Source organism: Musa acuminata, chromosome BXJ2-7 (assembly GCF_036884655.1).
Source record: "Musa acuminata AAA Group cultivar baxijiao chromosome BXJ2-7, Cavendish_Baxijiao_AAA, whole genome shotgun sequence".
NCBI lineage: Eukaryota > Viridiplantae > Streptophyta > Magnoliopsida > Zingiberales > Musaceae > Musa > Musa acuminata.
This window is the reverse complement of record NC_088344.1, coordinates 8,053,391-8,080,140: the sequence shown is the minus strand read 5'-3', so window position 1 is coordinate 8,080,140 and position 26,750 is coordinate 8,053,391. Positions and strand designations below refer to the sequence as shown.

General features: G+C 43.4%; 1 protein-coding gene across 2 annotated transcripts; it reads right to left on the bottom strand.

Annotated features, from left to right (window-relative positions):
- Window positions 1-6,507: 6,507 nt before the first annotated feature.
- LOC103974632 (NADPH HC-toxin reductase 1-like) lies at window positions 6,508-23,867 on the bottom strand. 2 transcript variants are annotated; one of them, XM_065116833.1, is made up of 5 exons: window positions 23,677-23,867; window positions 23,439-23,605; window positions 23,117-23,329; window positions 6,821-7,203; window positions 6,508-6,742 (listed from the first exon to the last, which is right to left on the bottom strand). In XM_065116833.1, the coding sequence occupies exons 1-5, from the start codon at window positions 23,789-23,791 to the stop codon at window positions 6,604-6,606; spliced, it is 1,017 nt and encodes a 338-aa protein (XP_064972905.1). In that variant the 5' UTR covers window positions 23,792-23,867; the 3' UTR covers window positions 6,508-6,603. The 2 variants fall into 2 exon arrangements, with proteins under 2 accessions (XP_064972905.1, XP_064972904.1); XM_065116832.1 differs by lacking the exons at window positions 6,508-6,742; window positions 6,821-7,203 and adding exons at window positions 22,321-22,576; window positions 22,664-23,046 and having other exon boundaries at window positions 23,677-23,864.
- Between the last annotated feature and the right edge of the window lie 2,883 nt (window positions 23,868-26,750).

Here is a 26,750-nt window from a genome sequence, read left to right as displayed (position 1 = left end):
TATGATTGCATAAAAAATTCATTATTTTATATAATAATGGTCATTAAATTTGTCATACTTGGATATAATGATAGATATAAATGACTATCACGGTAGATATAAAATATCATGTTGCCCTGCCACCAAAATGTTCCTTCTTCTCGTTGCACCGTTGCTTCCTTCCTATGGGGATATAAAGAGAAATAATTTTTGTATATGAACAAATACTAGCAGGTCATGACATGCATCGAAATTAAATGGAATCACAATTAAATAGAACACCAATATATACGTGGAAAATCCCTTTAATGTGAAGGGTAAAAACCACACCGTTGCTTCGTTCCTATGGGGATATAAAGAGAAATAATTTTTGTATATGAACAAATACTAGCAGGTCATGATATGCATCGAAATTAAATGGAATCACAATTAAATAGAACACCAATATATACGTGGAAAATCCCTTTAATGTGAAGGGTAAAAATCACGGGACAAACTAGAGATAATCCATTATAAGAATAATGAATATACAAATCTCAATCTCTTGCCCTAAACCCTAGTAACAATCACAAGAGAATAACTGGGTTACAAGGATTACGTCACTGTCCACAATATCTAAAACCTCCCCATGTAATCACAGCAAGAGTCTACTGTAGATTTAATCTAACTTGAGATGAAAACACTGCTAAATGATTGAGAATAGTATCTCTGCGTTGTCCTTGTTTTCTTCCCTTTCTTTCTCTTGTTTCAAGATGTAATTGTTGTTGCCCTCGTTGCTGCCCTTTTATAATATTTTTCTACCTCTAAAATGCAGCCATCCACATCCTCTAATGTTGGGTCTAGCCCATATGTGGGCTTAGACAAATTTGGGCCATGAGCCCAAATCAAAGAAATCAAGAGAGAAAGAGCGTGCAGCGTGCGGCGGCGTGTAGAGAAAAGAGGAGAGAGAAATAGAGAGAGAAAGTAAGGTTTTTGAGTTTTTCTGCTTGATGATCGGTAGCCAAACGTTGTCAGTTTTAGCCCAAATTTTATGTGGAGAATCCTTGCAGTAAACTCTACAATCCTAACGGTGTTGATCTACAGTTTACCCTCTCTAAGGTATTTTCCTGTGATATACATTCTGTGAGACCTAGAATTCTCTTTTGAGGAGATCCATCATGATGAAGATATGTTATTCTTGAGCCAAGATCTATGATCTTGATGTTATTCTGATCCTCTAGTTATTCTAGAGAAGAGCTACTGTAAACCTATTATCATTGATAGTGGAAGTTTGAGGTGGACTATGGTCCCGTGATTTTTTCCACATTGGGTTTTCCACGTTAAAAAGGATTTGGTCTCACTGTGTGATTGATTTATTGCTCTATTGTTTATGCTGTGCTGATTGATATTAGTATTTTGATATCAAGTTGGTATTTTGATGAGGAACCTATTTTGATACATAAAGAGGGAAAAGAATTATTCCGCATTAACAGGTTTTCTTCCCAACAAGTGGTATCAGAGCATCAGGTTGTTTGGTGCTAGTTTTCTTGTGTGATTGAAATGGAGCAGTCAGATGGTATGATTAAATTGAACTCATCAAATTATTTCATTTGGAGGCGTCTGATGGAAGATTTGCTCTATTGCAAAGATTTGTATAAGCCTATCAAGGTTAAAGATAAACCTTCTACTATGGACGATGAAGAATGGGAAGTTCAATATAGAAAAGCTATTGCCTATATTAGAAGATGGATGAATATAAACTTGCATGAGCATATTTCAGATGAAACCAGAGCTGATGTTGTTTGGCAAATGTTAGAAAACCTCTTTGCGAAAAAAGACAGTGGGAAATTGAATTTCTCTCCTCAGAAGGCTTGTAAATTTGAAGTATAAAGATGGTGGTAACATTGTTGAGCACATAAACCTATTTCAGAGTCTTGCAAACAAGTTGGTTGCTATGAAAATAAATATAGATGATGAGATGCAAGGATTATTACTTCTCAGCTCTTTACCAGAAAGTTGGGAAATGTATGTGGTGACTATTTGTAACTCCACACCAGAGAGGACTCTAACCATAGATATGGTTAAAGACAGTTTGCTAAATGAAGATGTAAGAAGGAAAGAACAGGGTGAATCTTCTTCTGGTGCATTTGTTACTGAAAAACAAGAAAGATGTAGAAGAAGTCATAGCAGAAATCCACATGGATATAGAGGAAGATCCAAGTCTAGAAGATATATCAAATGTTTTCACTGTAATAGGCCAGGTCACATGAAGAAAGAGTGTAGGTTTTGGAAGCGAGAACAGAATGAAATGAAGAAAAATGAGAAAGAGACCAATACAGTTGCTGCTGAAGGTAATATCACTATTGTCTGTGATGAAGGTTGTGTTAGCCTTGTAGCTCAAGACAGTAATTGGGTAATTGACTCGGGTGCTTCATTTCATGTCACTTCTCATGGTGATTTCTTTAGATCTTACAGTGCTGGTGATTTTGGTAATGTCAGAATGGGAAACAATTGTACATCTAAGATTGTGGGTATTGGAGATATTTGCTTGGAGACCAGTATTGGGAGCAAATTGATACTCAAAGATATAAGGCATGTTCCAGATATTCGTCTTAACTTGATATCTACAGGTAGACTTGATGATAAGGGCTTTGCACATTATTTTGGTGAAAGTAAATGGAAACTCACTAAAGGTTCTCTAATTGTGGCAAAAGGAAAGAAGATTAACTCTTTTTATGTCATGGAAGCTAAGCTACACAAAGGAGAGATTAATGCAATTCGAAAAGGTGAAAGTATAGATCTTTGGCATAAGAGGCTAGGACATATCAGCGAGAAGGGACTTCAAACTCTTACTAGAAAGCAGTTCTTACCAGAGTTGCAAGGTACATCTCTAAAATCTTGTGATCATTGCTTAGCTGGAAAAACACATAGAGTTGTATTTCAGACATATCCATCATCTAGAAGATTTGATGTTATTGATTTAGTTCATATTGATATTTGTACTATGCAAACTAAAACTCTTGGAGGTGCTCTTTATTTTGTTACTTTTATTGATGATCATTCTAGAAAAGTTTGGGCTTTTGCTTTGAAATCTAAAGACCAGGTACTCGATGCTTTCAAGGAGTTTCATGTCAATGTTGAAAGAGAAACTAGCAGAAAGCTAAAGTATGTTCGATCATATAATGGTGGTGAGTACAGGGGTCCTTTTGAGAATTATTGCAGGTTCCATGGTATCAAGCTTGAGAAAACAGTTCCTAAAACTCCTCAGCAGAACGGTGTGGCAGAAAGGATGAACAGAACCATTAAAGAAAGGATTAGGTGTATGCTTTCCCACGCCAAGTTACTGAAGTCATTTTGGGGGAAGGCTATGAGAACTACAGTTGACTTGATAAATCTTTCTCCATCAGTTCCTCTGCAAGGTGATGTTCTAGAGAGAGTATGGAGAGGAAAAGATATATCTTATAATCATTTGAGAGTCTTTGGGTGTAAAGCATTTGTTCATATTCCCAAAGATGAGAGGTCCAAGCTTGATAATAAGGCAAAAGCATGTATCTTCTTGGGATATGGTCATGAAGAGTTTGGGTACAGATTATGGGATCCAGTGAACAAGAAGATTATTAGAAGTAGAGATGTTGTGTTTCTTGAAGACCAATTGTTTGATGATGGTGATAATATTGAGAAGCCAGAAACCTCTGTTTATATTCCTTGGAGTATGGGTCCAGTTCATTCACCTGTAGTTCATGATGATCATGGGGGAGATGAACAAGAAGATTATGGTGAGAATACTAGTGATGATACACCTACAGTTGATGATGCTGAACCAACTGAATAGGCACCTCCACCACCAGTTGAGATTCCATTGAGAAGATCCACTAGAGAGCGACAACCCTCTACAAGATATCCTCCACATGAGTATGTTATGCTTACTGACGGGGGAGAGCCAGAAACTTACCAAGAAGCTATTATACATGAGAATAAGAATGAGTGGGTTAAAGCCATGCAAGAAGAGATGAGATCTTTGCTTGAGAACCACACCTATGACTTGGTAAAGTTGCCTAAAGAGAAGAAAGCTCTCAAGAATAAGTGGGTTTACAAATTGAAGACTGAAAATAATAGCTCACAACAAAGATACAAGGCACGACTAGTTGTGAAAGGATTCAGTCAGAAGAAAGGTATTGACTTTGAAGAAATATTTTCTCCGGTTATGAAAATGTCCTCTATCCGAGTTGTTCTTGGTTTGGCTGCCCGCTTGAATTTAGAAGTTGAGCAACTTGATGTAAAAACAGCGTTTCTTCATAGTGACTTAGAAGAAGAAATTTATATGGAGCAACCAGAAGGTTTCAAAGTCAAGGGAAAAGAAAATCTGGTATGTAAGCTTAGGAAAAGCTTATATGGACTCAAACAAGCACCTAGACAGTGGTACAAGAAGTTTGATTCCTTTATGATGAGCCAAGGGTATGATAGAACCACATCTGATCATTGTGTGTTTATGAAGAAATTTTCAGATGATGATTTTATTATTTTACTGTTATATGTTGATGATATGTTGATTGTTGGCCATGATGTTGGAAAAATTGAAAAGCTTAAAAGAGAGTTAAGTAAGTCTTTTGCCATGAAAGACTTAGGATCGGTGAGACAAATACTTGGCATGAAGATTCTTCGTGATAGGAAGAAAAGGAAGATTTGGCTATCTCAGGAGACTTACATTGAAAAGGTTCTTGAAAGATTCAACATGAGTAAAGCCAAAGCAGTTTGTTCTCTACTTGTAGGTCATTTCAAGCTGAGTTCAAAACAATGCCCTACAAGTGAGAAAGAAAAAGAAGAAATATCCAGAGTGCCTTACTCATCTGCAGTAGGCAGTTTGATGTATGCTATGGTTTGTACTAGGCCAGATATAGCTCATGCAGTTGGAGTTGTTAGCCGATTTCTCTCAAATCCTGAAAAGGAACATTGGGCAGCAGTGAAATGGATATTAAGATATCTAAGAGGTACTTCCAGGTTGTGTTTATGTTTTGGCAGTGATGAACCTGTGTTAGAAGGTTACACAGATGCAGACATGGCAGGTGATACTGATTCCAGGAAGTCCACTTCGGGATTCTTGATGACATTTGCAGGAGGAGCAGTCTCTTGGCAGTCTAAGTTACAAAAGTGTGTTGCTCTATCAACCACAGAAGCAGAATACATAGTAGTTACTGAAGCCTGTAAGGAAACTTTATGGATGAAAAAGTTTCTACAGGAATTGGGTTTGAAACAGGAACTATATACTGTTTACTGTGTGACAGTCAGAGCGCCATTCACCTCTCCAAGAATTCAACATACCATTCTAGATCCAAGCATATTGATGTGAGATATCACTGGATTCGTGATGTGCTTGAGATGAAAGAATTACAGTTGGAAAAGGTGCATACCAATGAGAATGGTTCAGATATGTTGACAAAGTCTTTGCCTAAGGAGAAGCTTGAAGCATGTAGGCGAAGAGCGGGCTTGCTACAGCCCACCATATAAGCTGGAGGGGGAGAATTGTTGGATCCAGCCCATATGTGGGCTTGGACAAATTTGGGCCATGAGCCCAAATCAAAGAAATCAAGAGAGAAAGAGCGTGCAGCGTGCGACGGTGTGCAGAGAAAAAAGGAGAGAGAAATAGAGAGAGAAAGTAAGGTTTCTGAGTTTTTTTGCTTGATGATCGGTGGCCAAACGTTGTCAGTTTTAGCCCAAATTTTATGTGGAGAATCCTTGCGGTAAACTCTGCAATCCTAACGGTGTTGATCTACAGTTTACCCTCTCTAATGTACTTTCCTGTGATATCCATTCTGTGAGACCTAGAATTCTCTTTTGATCGTACATGATGAAGATATGTTATTCTTGAACCAAGATCTATGATTTTGATGTTATTCTGATCCTCTAGTTATTCTAGAGAAGACCTACTGTAAACCTGTTATCATTGATAGTGGAAGTTTGAGGTGGACTACGGTCCCGTGGTTTTTCCCACATTGGGTTTTCCACGTTAAAAAGGATTTGGTCTCACTGTGTGATTGATTTATTACTCTATTGTTTATGCTGTGCTGATTGATATTAGCATTTTGATATCAAGTTGGTATTTTGATGAGGAACCTATTTTGATACACAAAGAGGAAAAAGAATTATTCTGCATTAACATGTTTTCTTCCCAACATCTAATAAGAATTAGGGTTGGGTTAAGTAGGGTTGGGCTATGGGTTGATAAAGCCCACTATTGGCTGAATATGTGGGCTGCCACCAGCCCAACACCTATTTAGTTGATCTTAAGGTAGATACTTCCCTCGGTTCCATGTTCTTCTCCACCCGCTTGTAAGGGTCGAAGGGCGCTAGATACTGCATCACGGTATCTAAAATTACTCGACCGCAATTAGCTGAAGGAGTCTTCATCATTCTTGTTCATTGTAATTGTGAATTGATAGATATGGTGTAGTTCTTGCTCGTTCAAACATATTTTCTGTAAGACATGCTAGAGATTGATTAATACAAGAAACGCAAGTCAGCTGGAGGAGATATCAACAAGCCTTGTGTTCATGGATTCATGACCAACAAATACAGTATGGTTCATCAAGCATACATGCGAAGATGTTCTATTTGCTCTTCATGCGACATGTTGAACCAACATTAGATTCATGCTTCGAATGCTCCAAGCCTCTTGGCGCATTCAACACTACCTTCTAATATTTGCTCCACAGAATACTTGTACTTGAACCCCATCTCTTCCAGCTTAGTAGAACTGCATGGAATCCTTGTCCCCTCCCCTTCCACCCTGAAACCAGCCACCAGCAAAACCAATTAACTCGATGCCTACGAAGAAGGAGGAGGAGGAGGAGAAGCAGAAGCTCACTCTCGGATCGGTATGGGAAGTTGAGGATACTTCTCAGCATAGTGATCGACGATGTCTTGCATTGTTGGGTAGGCGACGGCACACAGAAATCTGCCGGACATTGACTCCCTCTCCATGCAGAATACATGAGCTTCGCAGACATCCTCGATGTGTACGAGTGGTACTGATCCCAGCACTGCCTGCAGAAACCTCAGAGTCTCGTGGGGCAACTTCGTGCCGGTCAGCGGCGACACCATTACTTCCACGCTCTGTGGTGTATGAGGTATAATCGCATCGCCTCCTACCAAGGCGCACGTTAGGCTCACCACCTCGAGTCCTCGCTCTGCTTTCTCGTTCGCCATCAGTAATTCTTTCTCGGACAGCGTCTTCGACGTAAGATAAGCCTATGGCCTCGCATCGAAGACTTAGTGACGATAGGTGTGATATTTATATTTATAATGATAGATATAAATGATTATCACGGTGGATATAAAATATCGTGTTGCTCGGCCCAAACAGTTGCCCTGCCACCGAAGCGTTCCTCCTTCCCGTTGCACCGTTGCTTCCTTCCTAAGAGGATATAGAGAGAAATAATTTTTGTATATAAACCAAACAGTCTCAATCTCTTGCAGTTGCAAACAGAACACCACTGCCACTAAATAACGATCGTTATGACCCAAACAGTTACAGGCCATAACATGCAGCGAAATTAAATAGAACCACAATTAAATAGAACACAAAGATATACGTGAAAAATCCCTTTAATGTGAAGGGTAAAAACCACGAGGCAAACTAGAGATAATCCACTATAAAAATAATGAATATACAAATCTCAATCTCTTCACCTAAACCCTTGCAACAATCACAAGAGAATAACTGGGATACAAGGATCACGTCATTGTCCATAATATCTAAAACCCCCCTAAGTAATCACAGCAAGAGTCTATTATAGATTTCATCTAGCTTAGAGATGAGAACACTACTAGATGATTGAGAATAGTCTCTCTGCGTTGTCCTTGTTTTCTTCCCTTCTTTTATCTTTTTTTTTGTCTTTTTCTTCTTCTCTTTGCTGCTGCAAGATGTAATTGTTGCTGCAACCACCCACACCCTCTAATAAGAATTAGGATTAGGTTAAGTGGGGTTGGGCTATGGGTTGATAAAGCCCACTATAGGCTGAATCTGTGGGCTTTCACCAACCCAACAACCTCCCCCTTAAGCCCATAAGGGAGGCTGTCCCATGACTCCTCAATATGAAGTCATGTCGACCAATTGTCGGCATATCTCCTGTCTTTTGTTTGGTAAAGTCTTCATTTCATTTGATAGTAGTATCAAATCATAAGTGTAATTCTTCTTAGGAGCATCAATATCTTCCTACATAACAACTAACCACTTCTCTTTCTACTCACTTTCAATTGCTTCCTGATAACTCTTTAGTTCACCTACATCAATAAGCATCACATACACATCTATAGAGTGTCTTCTAGAAGGTTGACGTTGTCTAGAAGATCTTCTCAGCTGAGGTTCTGCGGAAAGTTGCTCTCGAACTTCTTCTTGCTCAATATATCCTGTAGGCAGATCAACATCAGGCTCTACACCATCTTCTTGCATATCTCCCCCATCACCCTAATATACTGGAGGAATAACTGGGTCACAATATGCTAATCCTTCTACAGAAGTCTTGGCTGATGCCTTCTTCTTCAAATCCTCAAAGGTTTGATCCTCAAAGAAGACCACATCTCTGCTCCTAAACACCTTTTGCTTTTTTGGATCTCAAAGCCTGTAACCAAAATGATCATGTGAGTAACCAAGAAAAATACATTCTTTAGTCTTACCATCCAGCTTGGACCACTTATTATATGGAACATGTGTAAATGCACGACAACCAAACACTCTCAAATGCTTGTAGAAAACATCTTTCCCTGACCATATATGCTCTGTAACATCACTATCTAGGGCTGTGCATGGTGACAAGTTGATCACATCAACTGCAGTCCTCAAAGCCTCATCCCAAAACCTTTTGGGTAGCTTAGGCTGTGAAAGCATATATCTGATCTTTTCCATGATGGTGCAGTTCATCCTCTCTGCAATTGCATTATGTTGAGGTGTACCAAGAACTGTCATCTCATGTTGGATCTCATGTGACTTACAATAATTATTAAACAATCTTGTATACTCACCATTATTATCTGATCTTATGCATTTCAATTGCCTTTCTATCTCCATTTCAACCCTAGCATGAAACTCTTTGAAAACATTAATAACCTGATCTTTGGTCTTCAAAGTATAGGCCCAAAATTTTCTGAAAAAATCATCTATAAAAGTGACAAAATAAAGTGCATCACTTAAACCAAAAACATCAACAGATCCACTAGGAGTTTTTGTCCTCAAAGGACCACATACATCTGTATAGACACTGATAGGGGTAAAAAACTGATTTGACATAACACCCCGGATTTGACGTAATACACCCCCACGCCGGACACCCTGCGCGGCACACTACCCCAGAGCGAGTATTAACAACGACACGACACGCACCCACACCCGCCATACCCGAACAACCTCCTGGGCTGACCCCTCATGGCCGGCCAAGGCGGGGGAAGGCGTCGACTGACACCCCCCATACCCCGCGGCAGCCCGGCCTTCCACGCAATGCCCACGACGACGACATACGCCATCAGAGGTACGACCCTGCCCTGCAGACAGCCACGTCAGGTAACATCAAACTTCATCTACAAATACCCCCAAACTCTAAAGAAAAGGGGGGACAATCTCACTCAAAACTCCTCTCCGTTATCGCTGACTTGATCATCGGAGGGGTCGGGCCGAGCTACCGACTCGACCTGTGTGCAGGTATTCGGCCGCTGCTGGATCCTTCCGGCGTCGCGGAACTTTCCAGTCAGATCTCCTACCTCAGCTACCACAACGCCCCAAGGGGAGCCACGTCTGATCCCAGTCATTTGGAGCCCTGAACCAGCCGGGTCGACCCCGAGGTCACGGCTAAAAAAGTTACTTACCGTAATAGAATGGCGCTAGAAGGAGGATCCATCCAAATGCCAAGCGATCAGCGAATCCACCTCGGCGGATCCTCAACTCTTGGGCTCCCCGCCTCGGGGGAACATCCCCCACATGATGAAACCCACGACGAACGCCCCGCAGCGGTGTCGGAACGCTACTGGCAACTGTTCAATGACCTAGGCCTATCGCCTCCCGGCGACGCGCCCGCCGGCCCGTCGCCAGTGTCACCCGAGGCCTTTCACGACCTCGCCCACCAAGTCCGAGCCCTGACAAGCATGGTTCAAACCATCATCCCGATCGTCTCCCAACGGACCCCTCCGCATGCGACCCAGCCTTCGCAGCAACGAGAGACCCCTGTCCGGACTCACACACCACTTCCTGAGCTCCCCGCCTCACCTCAAAACCCTGCGGCTCGGCCCGGGAGCTGAGAAGCGGAAGACACGGCGAGCCGCCCCGAGCCCGAGGCTCCGACCGCCGACTCGACGAACGCCCTTCGAGCTCAGTTGCGCCTCGTCAGTCAAAGGCTCGACGAAGTGCAACAGGAAGTCCGAAAGTCAAAAGGTGAGCTCGGGGCGGACGGGCAGCAGGGATCCCCGTTCACCCCCGAGATACAAGAGCAGGCGATCCCGCCACACTTCCGCCTCCCCTCGTTGGACGCGTATGATGGCGCCGCTGACCCAGTGGACCACGTGGCTGCTTTCCGCGCCCAGATGGCGCTGTATGGGACATCTGACACCTTGATGTGCAGGGCATTCCCAACAACTCTGCGGGGGCCAGCCCGCACATGGTACAGCGGCCTGAAGCCAGGGACCGTCGCCTCTTTTGATCAGTGCTAGTCATAGGTGCCCAGCAAGCCAATCACGTGAGTGATGACACGTGTGACTTGATACATAATCTTTTTGCTTATTATATTTTGGCATATATCACTTTATAACTATTGCATAAATGTATACATATATTGTGATGTCCTTGGATTTGTGCAATGGGAATCGGATCGTGATGAGATCACGATAATGAGATCGATTCACCTTTAAACACATATCCTAAATAATCCTGGTCATAGGTTACTCGAGAGGGACATCGTGATAACCGGATAGACTGGTGTGCTGTATACCCGTTCATATGATGGATGCAGCTGGTCTCATAGCTGCTCGTGTAGGGACACTAGGGATACAGTTCAGGTGCTCATTGGAGAATGAGTTCACTGATTGATCCGCTTACGGAATGCTGGATGGTTGATGATGCCTTATTGTCAGACAGTGATTCCGTAGTCCTAGTGGTGTATTTGGTCCTTAGACTTGAGACACCAAGGATGTCCTATATGAGTGCTCCACTCTTTGATACCAGACTTATAGGTTTGGCTGTCCCCAGATCTAGTACAGTTGGTCATTGGGAGTGGTAGTCGACCTTACGAGGGCTATTGAGTGTCGATAGAGGATCATCCACTCTCGGCGTCATGAGAGGAATATCCTATGTGTTCTTGCTCAGATAAATCCCTGGCCAGGGTCATTCGGGTTGAGAGAGAAAGAGTTCTCCGGGAGAATCCGATTAGAGCGAGACTCGAGTAGAAACCGTATGGGTCTGACAGCACCATGCTCGATATACGGTCTCTGGGATATTAGATGGATGAGGGACTATAGGTACATGGTAACTGAGGACAGACAGGTCCAATGGATTGGATTCCCCTGTATCGTCTGGGGACTACGGCGTAGTGGCCTAGTACGTTCGTAGTCGATGAGTCGAGTGAATTATTACAGATATAATAATTCACTAAGTTAGAAGGAGTTCTGACAGGTATGACTCACGACCAGCTCGATATTGGGCCTAGAGGGTCACACACATATGGTAGGCATTGCGATGAGTAGAGGTTCGGATATGAGATATCCGACGGAGCCCTTGTCTTATTGGATGCAGATCCAATACCCACTAGGGAAGGACCCATTAGGGTTTGACACGGGATCTCTATAAATAGGAGGGATTCACAGCCTCATAGGCTAGAGTCTTTGCTTGCCTTTCCTATTCTCCTCTCCCTCTCCACCTCAGAGTAGGCCTGGAGTTTTGAGGAGCGTCGTCGCAACCCTGCTGTGTGGATCACCGCTAGAGAGGAGGACGCTTGACCTCCTTCACCCTCTCCTAAGGATCTGCAAGGAAACAGGGATATACGATCTCCCTAGGTAACACAATCTCTATACGCAGTTTTATGTTTCGCGGATTTTTCGCACCAATCTTCGCACGACGACGAACATCTTTTTGGGAATCGGAGATTTTGTTTTCTTGTTCTTCCGCTGCGCATGTGATGTCGCCCCCATTGATTTCCCAACAGTCGTATTAAAGCCATGTTGTTCGTGCGAATGATTGGTTTTGAACTGCGTGTGTTGTGTTTAGGAAGAATTTTGACGTCAAAATCGTTGACGCAAAAGCGAGGAAGGGCAGCAACTGTTGCTGCCCTCGATCTGCATGCCTGCAGCCACCTGCAGCGGCAGCCGCAGCCGTAGCCGCAGCCAGGCAGCACAGCGCCGGCGCATGCGCAAGCGCTGTGCCTACAGCAGCCGACCGACGGTCTGCTTGCAGCAGGCGCCTGTGGCCACTAAGCCAACGGGCAGAGGCGCCGCGGGGCAGCAGCGCGGGCTGAGGCACCGCATGGCAGCGGCGCCTGTGGCCACTGCTCCCACGGGCAAAAACGCCCGTGGGGGCGCCCACCTGCAGCGGCAACGCCGCCAGTGGGCGTGCCGCCCGCAGGCGAGGGCAGCGCCCCGCCCCTCGCCGCACAGGCCGCCGCCGGCAGGGTGGCGGCGGCGGCAACAGTGAAAGGGAGAGAGGACATTAGGGTTTTCTGGGGCAAAAGATAGTTTTATCCCTCGGAATTTGAAAAATTCCAGTTTCTGTCTTTTATCCAAATTATGAAAATACCCTTAGGAATTGAGAAATTCCCTACATGTCCCTGATTTCAGAAAAATATTAATTAATTAAAAGGTTTAGTTGATTATTATTTTTATTATTATCTAGTAGTCCTACATGATGATGATTATTTATACATGTGATGTATGATGTGTGGACGGATGATCATGGACCGTGTGATGTGTGTACTTGTGATTATTATTATTGAGGTCTGCGAACCTCCATTATATTTCTCGTTTATTGTCGGGTCTGCGTGCCTATGATTAAGTTGTAATCACATGAGGAGGCGCAGCGGGAGCGTGGATGCGATAGCGGGACCCACGAGACGGACGATCGTGATGCATGGAGATGCATCAAGATGTCGACGGAACCGACGAGGACGAGATGGACGATCACAGGGCATGGAGATGCACCGTTGCACACATAGATCTTGATGTGAGTGATTAGGCCTACTGGCTCGGGCCTAATCATATTAGGTTGTGGTCCATGATCATCTGATGTGATTGCTTATACACATACTAGATATGTATATATATTTGCATGCGATGTAGATATATATTAAATATATATATGTGTGACATGTCATATTAGGAGACCAAATTATAGAAACATCTCTCGATAATATTAAGTCGGTAAACGTGAAGCAATTAGATTGGCCCACGTGGCCTTCCATCGTTATGAGTAGGAACCAATTCCCGGTGTAGGTTGAGTTGGTCGAGTCCCTCGAGACTCACCTATATCGCGATTCGCTATCTTGCTTACGACATAGAGATATCACCGGTGACTTGAGGGCATGGTATGCTTGGTCGAGTCCCTCGAGGGTATATCATCAAATCAGACTCATCTTGTAACGAAGGTGTTGACTTAATCGAGCATCATGGTTGGTCGAGTCCCTCGAGGCCATGGTGATTCGGAGGCCGAACAGGACGGGAATCACAAGGAGTTGTGATCGGCAGGAGTTGCCTACCTTTTAGGCTTAGTGTGATTGGTCGAGTCCCTCGAGGTTACACTAAGACGCTGATTGGATCCTGATCCCCACTAGAAGTCTACCGGAGACTTCCGTTTTACGTGCTGAGGGTGTCGCGTGACTCGATAGTAAAATAGTGGGAGCATATTAAGATAGAAGTCCATATCTTGATAGTTTATTTCTTGCAAAATCTGCATGTTATTCATTTCTGCTACATCTTTATTTTCAGAAAATGTCGCTTTCAAATCCCTTACGTGGCATACTTGATGTCAACCGCCTCACTGGTCCAAATTATACGGATTGGCTCCGTAACTTGAGAATTGTTCTCAAAGCGGAGAAAATCGTGTACGTCCTTGATACAGTGATGCCTACGCCCGAAGAAGGGGCAAACGAGGATGAGATCACTCGCTACATGAAGTACATTGATGACTCCACTCTTGCTCAGTGCTATATGTTGGGCTCTATGACTCCTGAGTTACAGAGACAACATGAAAAGATGGATGCCAGATCCATTCTCCTACATGTTCGCAAATTGTTTGAGGAACAGGGAAGGACTCAACGATATGAGATATCCAAGAGCCTTTTCCGCGCTAGGATGACTGAGGGGACACCGGTTCAGAACCATGTCCTAAAGATGATTGAGTGGATAGAGAAACTCACAGGTCTAGGAATGGTCCTAGAGGATAACTTGTGTGTGGACATTGTGCTTCAGTCCCTACTAGATTCCTTTTCACAGTTCATAATGAATTTTAATATGAACAAGCTTGAGGTGACTCTCCCAGAGCTCCTCAATATGTTGAGGGAGGCAGAGAGTACTATTAAGAAAGAGAAGCCAGTTCTCTACACTGGTGAGACCAGAAAGAAAAGGAAAGTAGAAAGGTCCCTTAAGAAGGGAAAGGGCAAGGGCAGACCAGGTAAAGCAAAAGTTGCTAAGAAAGACCCAGAAAATGACAAAAGCCAATGCTTCCACTGTGGTAAAGATGGGCACTGGAAGAGGAACTGCAAATAGTACCTTGCAGAAAGGGCGAAACAAAAGCTTAATGAAGCTTCAGGTACATTCATGATTAGTCTTCATTTGTCAGACTCTTATGATAACACATGGGTATTGGATACCGGTAGTGCTTATCATATATGCAATTCGTTGCAGGTTCTGGCAAGGCCTAGGAGACTAGAGAGAGGCGAGATGGACCTCAAGATGGGTAATGGAGCAAAAGTTGCTATATTAGCTGTTGGCGAGGTCTCCCTACATCTGCCTAGTGGAGCTTTTATTGCATTAGATGCATGTTATTTTGTTCCTTCTATTATCAAAAACATTATCTCCATTTCATGTTTAATAGTTAGTGGATATAAATTTGTTTTTGAGAACAATGGTTGTTCAATATTATTAGATGATAAGATCATCACGAAAGGAACATTGCATAATGGTTTATTTATGTTAGACACTACTCCACATATCATGAATGTAAATGTGTCTAAGAGGAAATGAGATGAAGTGAACAGTGCATACCTGTGGCATTGTAGGCTAGGTCACATCCATGAAAGAAGGATTCAAAAGTTACTAAATGATGGATATCTATATCCATTCAACTATGTGTCATATGCAACTTGTGAACCTTGCATTCGTGGAAAATTGACCAACTCTCCATTTAGTGGAATTGGAGAGAGAGCCACTGAGTTGTTGGAACTCATACATAGTGATGTATGTGGACCCATGTCAACTCATGCCATTGGAGGTTACTCCTACTTCATTACATTTACCGATGATTTCTCAAAGTATGGATATGTGTACTTAATGAAGTACAAGTCCAAGGCCTTTGAGAAATTCAGAGAGTATAAGAATGAGGTGGAGAACCAGACTGGAAAGAGTATCAAAACTCTTCGATCAGATCGAGGAGGTGAGTACTTAAGTACAGAGTTTACTCAGTTCCTCAAGGACCATGGGATATTATCCCAATGGACACCTCCTTATACACCTCAGCTCAATGGTGTCTCTGAAAGGAGAAATCGTACATTATTATATATGGTACGGTCCATGATGAGTTTCGCTGACCTACCCATCTCATTCTGGGGATATGCCCTAGAAACCGCAGCTTACCTTCTGAACAGAGTTCCAACTAAGTCGGTAGTGTCTACACCATATGAGATATGGAAAGGGAAGAAGCATGATCTTAAGGTTGTTAAGATTTGGGGCTGCCCAGCCCACGTTAAAAGACACAACCCCGATAAGTTAGAATCAAGGACAGAGCGATGCAAATTTGTGGGAATCGCAAGACTCGACTTTCAAAGCTGAGAGACACACTGGGAAAAGATTTCTTTATTTCTGAAGCAAGACTCAACTGCGACAGGACACAAAGATTACAAAAATTACAAAGCTCAAAAACCGCTCGACCGAGCTGACCTCCAGACTACCCTAATCGTTAGAACCCTCGACGCCATCGTCGAAAGGAACTTCCTCCGGCATATCTACATCTAAATCCTCGGGGTGCGACGCAAAAGGATCCACCTCAACCTCCAACCCGGGATGCCGCATCTGGAACCGGCCCAGGGCAATCCGGTACCCATATTCATAGGTGACCTGCCCTGACCGAACCATCTCGAGCTGGAAGCCCGAGGATTGCTTGTAGGCTTCAATTATTTCCTTCTCTTTCTCTGGCCGCCGCTCCCGCTCGGCCACCAGAGCCTCCGAGGCCCCCTTCGCGTCGGCCAGGGCTCCCTCCAACTGCTGGGTCAGGGCGGCCACCTCGCCTCGGACTTGGCGAGCCTCGGACTGCGCCCCCCCCCAGGAACCCTCGGAGGTTGTCTTTCTCCTCCTCAGCCGCCTGCGCCTCGGACCTCAGGCGAAGGACTTCGGTCTCCAACGCCGACATGCGCTGGTCGGCCGCCCCTGCCTCAATCCGGAGGTGCGTCACCTCTGCCTCGAGCTCTGAGGAGCGCTGCTCGGCCGCCGCAACCGCCTCCGGAGCCGCCCCCGCACGAACCACCTCGAGCTGCCTGCGTAGCTCGGTATTGCGGTCGCACAGGATGCCCAGGGCTCGACCTGTGTCGCGTACGTGATCCGCCAATGCCATCGTGTAGTGCTGGCCCTGCAGAAGGAAAATAAGAACGATCCTCGTACGGACCACAAGTCGGAAACCAACGGTGGGACACTTACCCATAGCAACGACTTCACAGATTTACCGAGCAGGACATCCGAGGGCATCGTGTACATCTCCCGGGCCATATCGGGATGCAGCCCTACTCGGATGAACGCGGCTGCGGTCTCCCCATCAGCCCACACCCGGGTCCCGCGGGTCAGTCCCCCCCAGCGGGCAACCAATCGGTCAGAAGGCTGGCCCTCTAAAAGCTCGCCCATCAGGCGCGCCTGATAGGAGTCGTTCGGCGGCCCCGCGGGTAGACGACACAAGTCCCGGATCGAAGGCTCCCTGGGCGCCTTCCCCGCCACCTCCTTGCTCGGCCCGGCCTCGCCCCAGCCTCGGTCTCCTCGCCGGTCGCGTGAGCCCGATTCCGCCGCCCCTACGCTCTCTTGAGCCCTCGGGGGAGTCAGTTTCTTTGAAACGACAACCTTGGCCTTCTTCCGAGGACGGTCGACCTCGAGCTCCACCGGTGCCTCCCTTGTGCCAATGCCTGGGCCGATCTGACGCCGGGGAGATGCGGTCGACGGAACGCATCCTCCGCGCACTACAGCAAGGTTCACCATCTCTGCACAAACACATCGACACTGGTCAGTATTCCAAAAGGGAATAATAAAACAGGAAGACCTACCACCACCCCCTTCTCTAGGCATACCTCGAGGTACCGGGCTCAAACCTACCTCGACCAACCATGCCTCGGTCATCTTTCGGATGACACTGGAAGACGGGAGAATCTCCTTCAACCTTCGAAGGGCCTGAAGCTCCCCCTCATCCAAGACTGGGGCGGTATTATCGACCGCGCGCGCCGCCCACCGAAGCCCGAAGTTCCAACTCTCCGGATGGCATATGTAGAAAAAACGCTCCTTCCACCCCTTGTTGCTGGAAGGAGCCCCGCTGACCCGGAAACCCGGTCGAGCGGACAAGTGATAGCCCCCCGACCCTCTGGACAGGCGAAAGCAGGAAAGGAAAAGAGACCGGCTCGGGGTGATTTTTGCATAGTGACATTCCCCAAGGAACGCCACCAGATAGCGCCAGGAATTCAGCGCCATCTGAGAAGGGGAGATGCGCCACCACGAGACGCAGGAAGTTATGACTGGATGGAATGAAAGGCGTAGCCCGGCCTCGAAGGCATCTACGGTTAGGGCAAAGCCCCTAGGTATGGGATCATACGCCCGCTGCCCCGGCTCGGGGGCAATGAGCATGAATTCCGCCGGGATACCATAACGAACCCGAAGGAGGCCAAGCGACGACTCGCTCATGGTGGAGTCGAGGTCGTGCGACCACATTAGCGATTCGAGGGCTTTGGTGGCCCTTTCCTCGGACGAGGAGCGGGAGCTCGCCAACACCGCCTCCTCGTCAACGGCACCGGAAAGAGGAGGCGAAGGAGGAGAGAACAAAGGAGGAGAAGTCATTCCTTACCAAGCTTTTGAAAAGGTAAGACGGTGAAGGAAGTGCTGGGCTAGGTCACCCAAAGAAGGGGTCGAAACTAATGCAGGCACCAGGAGGTGAAAGGGGCCAACGGAGCGCTCCTTATAGCCTGCTTCCCACTGGAACAACGACTTTTCCTCTCCTCAGATGCATTGCGAAGGCGCAAACATCGTGTCACCATAACTACGACTGGCGCAGCATTTAATCATAGCGCGGTGCAAAGCACGGAGTCACCAATCATGTCAACCTCGAAAACCAGCGACTCTCGAAAGGGGTGGCCCTTTGATCTTTCCCAGGGAAAAAGCGACCCGGCCACCCGCACCCGCGCACGGTCGAACGACTAATCGCTGATCAAGAACCAAGTACCACCCCAGTCGAATCACGCCCGAGGCCGTCTCCTCGGATGCAGCCAGCCTGCAACAAGCACCTCGGCTCGACGCCTCCCGAGATCACGCCTGTGCAGTCACCCCGCCTGCGTTGTGCTCCTCGGCCCTCGGCTCGACGCCTCCCGAGATCACACCTGCGCGGTCACCCCGCCTGCGTTGTGCTCCTCCACCTGCGCGGTCACCCCGCCTGCGTTGTGCTCCTCGGCCCTCGGCTCGACGCCTCCCGAGATCACACCTGCGTGGTCACCCCGCCTGCGTTGTGCTCCTCGGCCCTCGGCCCGACGCCTCTTGAGATCACACCTGCGCGGTCACCCCGCCTGCGTTGTGCTCCTCCACCTGCACGATCACCCCGCCTGCGTTGTGCTCCTCGGCCCTCGACTCGACGCCTCCCGAGATCATACCTGCGCGGTCACCCCGCCTGCGTTGTGCTCCTCGGCCCTCGGCCCGACGCCTCCCGAGATCACACCTGCGCGGTCACCCCACCTGCGTTGTGCTCCTCGGCCCTCGGCTCGACGCCTCCCGAGATCACACCTGCGCGGTCACCCCATCTGCGTTGTGCGCCTCGGCCGTACGCCCCCTGAGTCCAATCCTGCTCGGCCCCCCGACTGAGTTGCGCGCCTCGGCCTTGTGCTGCTCGAGATGCGTTCACGCGACCGACCCGTCCGCGGCACGCCCCTCAGACCCGCATGAATAGCCCGCTTGAAGCAGGAAGCCATGCATCGGACTCCCCACATGCAAAACCGATGCATAGCTCCTTTCGGGTGGGGCATATGATAGGGGTAAAAAACTGATTTGACATAACACCCCGGATTTGACGTAATACACCCCCACGTCGGACACCCTGCGCGGCACACTGCCCCAGAGCGAGTATTAACAACGACGCGACACGCACCCACACCCGTCGTACCCGAACGACCTCCTGGGCTGACCCCTCATGGCCGGCCAAGGCGGGGGAAGGCGTCGACTGATACCCCCCATACCCCGCGGTAGCTCGGCCTTCCACGCAACGCTCACGACGACGACAGACGCCATCAGAGGTACGACCCTACCTTGCAGACAGCCACGTCAAGTAACATCAAACTTCATCTACAAATACCCCCAAACTCTAAAGAAAAGGGGGGACAATCTCACTCAAAACTTCTCTCTGCCATCACTGACTTGATCGTCGGAGGGGTCGGGCCGAGCTACCGACCCGACCTGTGTGCAGGTATTCGACCGCTGCTGGATCCTTCCGGCGTCGCGGAACTTTCTAGCCAGATCTCCTACCTCAGCTACCACAACGCCCCAAGGGGAGCCACGTCTGATCCCAGTCATTCGGAGCCCTGAACCAGCCGGGTCGACCCCGAGGTCACGGCTAAAAAAGTTACTTACCGTAACAGACACGGTCTAAGGTATGTATTTTTCTAGACATAGTAGGACTAGCAAATGAAACTCTATGTTGTTTACTAGCCAAACAATCAATACAAGGGTTTAAATGTATACCTCTAAGATATGGTAATACCTCTCTCTTGGAAAGAGCTTGCAGCCCCTTCTCGCTCATGTGTCTCAGTCGCCTGTGCCACAACTCCATGCTAAAGTCTTTCTTTGTAGCATTTAACTGCTCATCATAAGCTTTAGCCTGCAACCTGTATAAAGTATGACATTTCTTTCCACTAGCCACAATAAGAGAACCCTTACTGAGCTTTCATTGCCCTTTGTGAAATCTGCTTTCATAGTCTTCATCATCTAGTCTTCCAACTAAAATTAAATTCAGTCTCAAGTCAACCACATGCCTCACATCCTTAAGCACCAACTTGCAACCAAGGTTGATCTTTATGTGGATATCATCAATGTCAATGATGTATGTTGTGTCATAGTTACCCATCTTGACAACATCAAAATTTTCAGACCTATATGTAGCAAAAAACTCCCTCTGTGATATAGCATGATAAGAAACACCTGTATCAATCACTTACTCAAGATCTGATACACACAAGAAAAAATATCATCAGAAGGAGACAAAATCAAATAATCATCACTATAGCTGTGATATTATCTTTTGACTCTGTTGACTTCACTTCTTTTTCTTTTTTCTTGTTCTTCTTACATTGCTTACATTGGTTCTTGTAATGTCCTTTCTCACCGCAGTTATAGCAAACAATATCTTATCTTTACTTCTACCCATGCGTGAACTGCTTCTAGACTTTGACCTTCCTCTGTTCTCTGATATAAGTGCCTGTAAATCATTTTGAGATGTTGCTTAACTCTTTCTTCTCAACTCCTAATTCAACAAACTGTTTGTTACTTGACTCATAGTGACAATATCATCTGACATAGAATTACTGTGGGAAACCACCAGTGTCTCTCAACTTTCTAGTAATGAACTGAGAAATAACAATGACTGCAACTCATCATGAAGGGACATTTTCATATAGGATAACTAGTTAATAATATTCTGCATTTCATTCAAATGCTCAGCAATAGAAACACCCTCTCTATTTTTTAGGTTCATAAGTTTTCTGATCAAAAAAGCTTCGTTGCTAGTTGTTTTTCTTTCATAGAGACTTTCCAACTTTTTTCAAAGAGAATATATAGAAATTTCAGTAGAAACATAGTGAAAGATACTATCATCAAGCCACTATCTAATAAACCTAATTGTTTTTCGATCTAACCTCTTCCACTCATCATTTGTCATAATTATAGGTTTTGCACTATCCTCTTGCAAAGGTTCATACAAATCTTTGCAATATAAGAGGTCTTCTATTCTTAGTTTTCATATCATTCAATTGTTTCCATTCAAACTAATCATGTGAGAAACATTACTGGCCTCTATGTTCAAATATAAAATTTAAATCATCAAAACCCCGCTCTAATACAAGTTGATAGGGATATAAAGAGAAATAACTTTTGTATAAAAACAAATACTAGCAGGCCATAACATTCAGCGGAATTAAATGGAACCACAATCAAATAGAATACCAAGATATACGTAAAAAATCCCTTCAATGTGAAGGGTAAAACTCACGGGGTAAACTAGAGATAATCCACTATGAGAATAATTAATTTACAAATCTCAATCTCTTGCCCTAAACCCTAGCAACAATCACAAGAGAATAACAAGGATACAAGGATCACGTCACTGTCCACAATATCTAAAATCTCTCCAAGTAATCACAGCAAAAGTCTACTGTAGATTTGATCTAACCTGAGATGAGAATACTACTAGATGATTGAGAACAGTCTCTATGCATTGTCCTTATTTTCTTCTCTTCCTTTCTCTTATTTTTTACCTTTTTCTTTTCCTCTTTGCTGCTACCCTTTTATAATCTTTTTCTGCCTCTAAAACGTAGCCACCCACACCCTCTAATAAGAATTAGGGTTAGGTTAAGTGAGGTTGGGCTATAGGTTGATAAAGCCCACTATGGACTGAATATGAGGGCTTCCACCAGCCCAACACCTATTTGGTTGATCCCAAGGTAGATACTTCCCTCGGTTCCATTTTCTTCTCCACCGCTTGTAAGGGTCGAAGGGCGCTAGATACTGCATCACGGTATCTAAAATTACTCGACCGCAATTAGCTGAAGGAGTGTTCATCATTCTTGTTCATTGTAATTGTGAATTGATATATATGGTGTAGTTCTTGCTCGTTCAAACATATTTTCTGTAAGACATGCTAGAGATTGATTATTACAAGAAACGCAAGTCGGCTGGAGGAGATATCAACAAGCCTTGTGTTCATGGATTCATGACCAACAAATACAGTATGGGACATCAAGCATGCATGTGAAGATGTTCTATTTGCTCTTCATGCGACATGTTGAACCAACATTAGATTCATGCTTCGAATGTTCCAAGCCTCTTGGCACATTCAACACTACCTTCTAATATTTGCTCCACAGAATACTTGTACTTGAACCCCATCTCTTCCAGCTTAGTAGAACTGCATGGAATCCTTGTCCCCTCCCCTTCCACCCTGAAACCAGCCACCAGTAAAACCAATTAACTCGATGCCCACGAAGAAGGAGGAGGAGGAAGAGGAGGAGGAGAAGCAGAAGCTCACTCTCGGATCGGTATGGGAAGTTGAGGATACTTCTCAGCGTAGTGATCGACGATGTCTTGCATTGTTGGGTAGGCGACGGCACACAGAAATCTGCCGGACATTGACTCCCTCTCCATGCAGAATACATGAGCTTCGCAGACATCCTCGATGTGTACGAGTGGCACTGATCCCAGCACTGCTTGCAGAAACCTCAGACCCTCGTGCGGCAACTTCTTGCCGGTCACCGGCGACACCATTGCTTCCACGGTCTGTGGTGTGTATGGTAGAATCGCATCGCCTCCTACCAAGGCGCACGTTAGGCTCACCACCTCGAGTCCTCGCTCTGCTTTCTCGTTCTCCATCAGTAATTCTTTCTCGGACAGCGTCTTCGACGTAAGATAAGCCTATGGCCCCGCATCGAAGGCTTAGTGACGATAGGTGTGATATGAGAGAGAGAGAGAGAGAGAGAGAGACCTTCAGAAAATCGCCGAAGCGATCGTAGGAGAGGTTGAGAGGAGTCCAACAAGACTCGTCGATGGAATCCTTGAAGCCGGTGTCGTCTTCCTTCAAAGGCGACGCTGCTGTGACAGAACCAGTGTAGATGACGCGCCTCACCGTTCCGGAGAGCTCACACAACCGCAAGATGGTGCGGATCGCTGACACCGCCGCTTCGCTGGTGTCTTTGAACTGTGTCATTTATACAAAACACACATGGGTGTTGGAATTGGATGCATGCGTCTTTCTCTCTCTCTCTCTCTCTCTCTCTCTCTCTAGAAAGAGATGAAAGTTCCCTAACCTGGGAGTTGGGGCTGTGTTGCAGGGGGGTAGCGACGAGGAACACGTACTCGCACCCTCGGATCGCAGGCTCGAACGTCTCTGCACTGTAGAGATCGGATTCGAAAAGAGAAAGCCTTGCATCAGCTCCAGGGAGGCCCCTGAGATGCCCAACCTTGGAGTCATCTCCTGCCGTGGATACACATGCTCTGATCAAGTATGAGGAGATGAAGCCAACGTATAATATACTGTGGAGATACCTGAGTTCCTGACTGTAGCATGGACGTGATAGCCTCTCTGCAAGAGTTTCTTGACAAGCCAAGAACCGATGTAGCCTGAACCACCTGTCACACAAACTGTGCTCGTCTTCTCCATTTCAAGCAGATCTCTCTCTCTCTCTCTCTCTGATTTCTCACCCCAACGAAACGCAGGCTATTCCTTTTGTTTATGACATCCAGAGAAGTTGTTTATCTGGAGATCTACACAAGATAAGAAAGTGACGCTGACGCTGCAAACGAGGAACGGAATTTCCAAGCCATGTGTGGCCGTGGTAATCTCAAACCTTATCATTTAAACTTTAAAAAGATAATTATATTATTATTATATTAAAAAAAAACTTTAATTCTAAAATTTAGAATTAAGTTATATTAAATCAAGATCATCATGGCTTATCTTCGATGTCATTTAGAAAATATTTATATGATTTATAAATATAATGTCATATATAAAGAGAACTAGATTTACTTTTTACTCTCTTCTTATCTTTTCATATTATTATTATAATCTATTGAATATGAATTTGGAGAGTTTGAGAATAGATCTTGTGTCGTGTATAGTCTTTTTAAGTTTTTATCTATTTATAGATGACAACGAATCTAAAATGGACTTTTTTTTTATTGATCGATAATCATAATTAGAATCTAATTAGATATATAAGATATCTTCTCTAATTAAATAGGGCCACATAATCTTAAATTATTTCACTTGAACCATTAATTAGTAAGATATAAAAGAAATTTAAAATTAAAATAAATAAAATAAAATTTTATTGATAATAATTTTATCTAATTAGATAACAATTTTATTATATTCAACTATAATATACATAAACATAAATATAAATAGGATCATAAAATAAATAATTTTAATTAAGTATATAAAGAAAAATATTTATAATAATATTCACTTAAATATGTATCACTATATCTTTATGAGTTGCTTACAAATTTTATTTTATGGTTCTTGAATACTTTAGCCAATAAAGCTTTAGTAAATGGATCAGCAATAATCAAAATAGTACTTAGGTTCTTAATTGACACTTACCATTTTTTGACTCTTTCTCTAACTATTAAGTGTTTTATCTCGATATGCTTAGAACCATTATAGTACTTATCATTCTTAGAGAAGAAAACTACTATGATATCACAAGATATCTTCAGTAGCGTAACAACTAAGTCGACCATACTCAATCTTAAAATAAAATTTTACAACTATAATACTTGATTTATGACCTAAAAGCATATCACAAATTTGACTTTTGTTGATGATATTATAAACAATTACTTTAAAAGTTTTTAAGAAGTTTTGCCTCAAATTTACATGAATATGAATTCCTATTATCTTATTATCTTAAACTAATCTAATCTCTTATATGTGAGCATGTAGATTTTCATCCCTATTAAATATCTTATCACTTTCTTTATAACTTTTTAATGTTTAATTCCTGGGTTGTCTTAGTATTTACCTAGTATTTGAATTACAAAACTGATATATGATCTCATACAAGTTTGAGTATACAATAAATTTTTAACTACGCATGTATAAGAATTATCCTTCATTTTATTATAATAAACTTTCACCTCTAGTAATATGTGCAATGTTGGCTAAGAAAAATTATATACTAAATCTCTCTAAGATTCGGTTAATATATTTTTTCTTAGATAGTCCTAACATTCGTTAAAATTTATCTATAAATATCTTGATGTCAATAATATAAATTGCTTCATTCATATCAACCATGTTAAAATTATTAGTAAAAAATATCATGATTTCATATAATAAACTAAGATCACTATTAACAAGTAAAATATCATTCACATATAATATCAATATAATAAACTTGCTCCTATTGACCTTTAGATATAGAGATTGATCAACAAATTTTTTTTTAAAATCCAAAGAAAGTAATGATATCATAAAACTTTATATATCATTATCTGAAAGTTTATTTAAGTTCATAAATAGATTTTTGAAGTTTGTAAACCAAACTTTTTTTTTCCATCTCTATAAATCCTTTAAGTTGTTTCAGTAAGAAATATTATTTTCACATGCATATAATATAACTCAAGACCATAAAGAGTTATTAATATCATAATGTCCTTTTTCAAAAGAAAATGTCTTTTTGAAAAAAACACTTTTAACCATAAATTTAACTTTATATCATTCAATATAACCCTTTGAGTTATGTTTTATCTTAAAGACCAATTTACAAATGATTCTTTTATAGTTATTGGATAATTTAATGAGTTCTCATATATCATTTTAGTTCATTAATTTTAACTTTTCTTTTATTGCATTAAACCATCTATCGGAATTGGTGTTTTCTATGACTTATGACAATGATAAGAGGTCCTTTTTTATTATTATGTCACAATCTAATTCTTTTACATATATCATATAACCATGATAAATCTCCTTTACCATTGAGATCATATCAAAAATATTGATTATAGTTATTCTACAAGATCATTAGCGGTGACATCAATATCATGTGATAATTTATTAATGTCATTTTATTATTCACCCTCATCAATTCGTTCAGTGATTTAAGGAACAACAACCTCATGAATGAAAATTGATAAAGGAGTATCAACCTTATGTTCTCTATATCAAAATTAATTTTTTGAGATTTTACCATTCTCGTACTATAATTATGAGAATAAAATATGCATCACTTGAATTTTTTTGTATAACTAATAAAATATCTAAAAATAAATCTTGGATCCAATTATTTCATATGAATTGAAACTCTTATCTTTGTAGGATAACCTGAAATATGTGAATTTCTCAAACTAGATTTTCTATTAATCCATAACTCAAATTGAGTTGATGGAACGAATTCAATTCAAGATGTACATAGCTTCACTTTACATCAACTTAAAGTACAAACGAATAACTCATCGTTCTTCTAATAATGCTTAAAAAAGTATGACTCATATTTTAATAATATAATTCTGTTATAATACACTGGATAAGGTATACTGAGCACAGATATCATATTTTTCTAAGACATAGTAAAAAGATTAAGATTCTGACCTAACTCATGATATTTACA

Bases quoted from the DNA above. Each gene is read 5' to 3' on its own strand.
- LOC103974632 (XM_065116833.1), bottom strand. From the start codon at position 23,791: ATGGAGAAGACGAGCACAGTTTGTGTGACAGGTGGTTCAGGCTACATC. The intron at 23,330-23,438 runs GTTAGGGAACTT...TAAATGACACAG, and splicing joins AACACAGCCCCAACTCCCAG to TTCAAAGACACCAGCGAAGC. The intron at 6,743-6,820 runs GTGAGCTTCTGC...GGCTGGTTTCAG, and splicing joins CTTCCCATACCGATCCGAGA to GGTGGAAGGGGAGGGGACAA.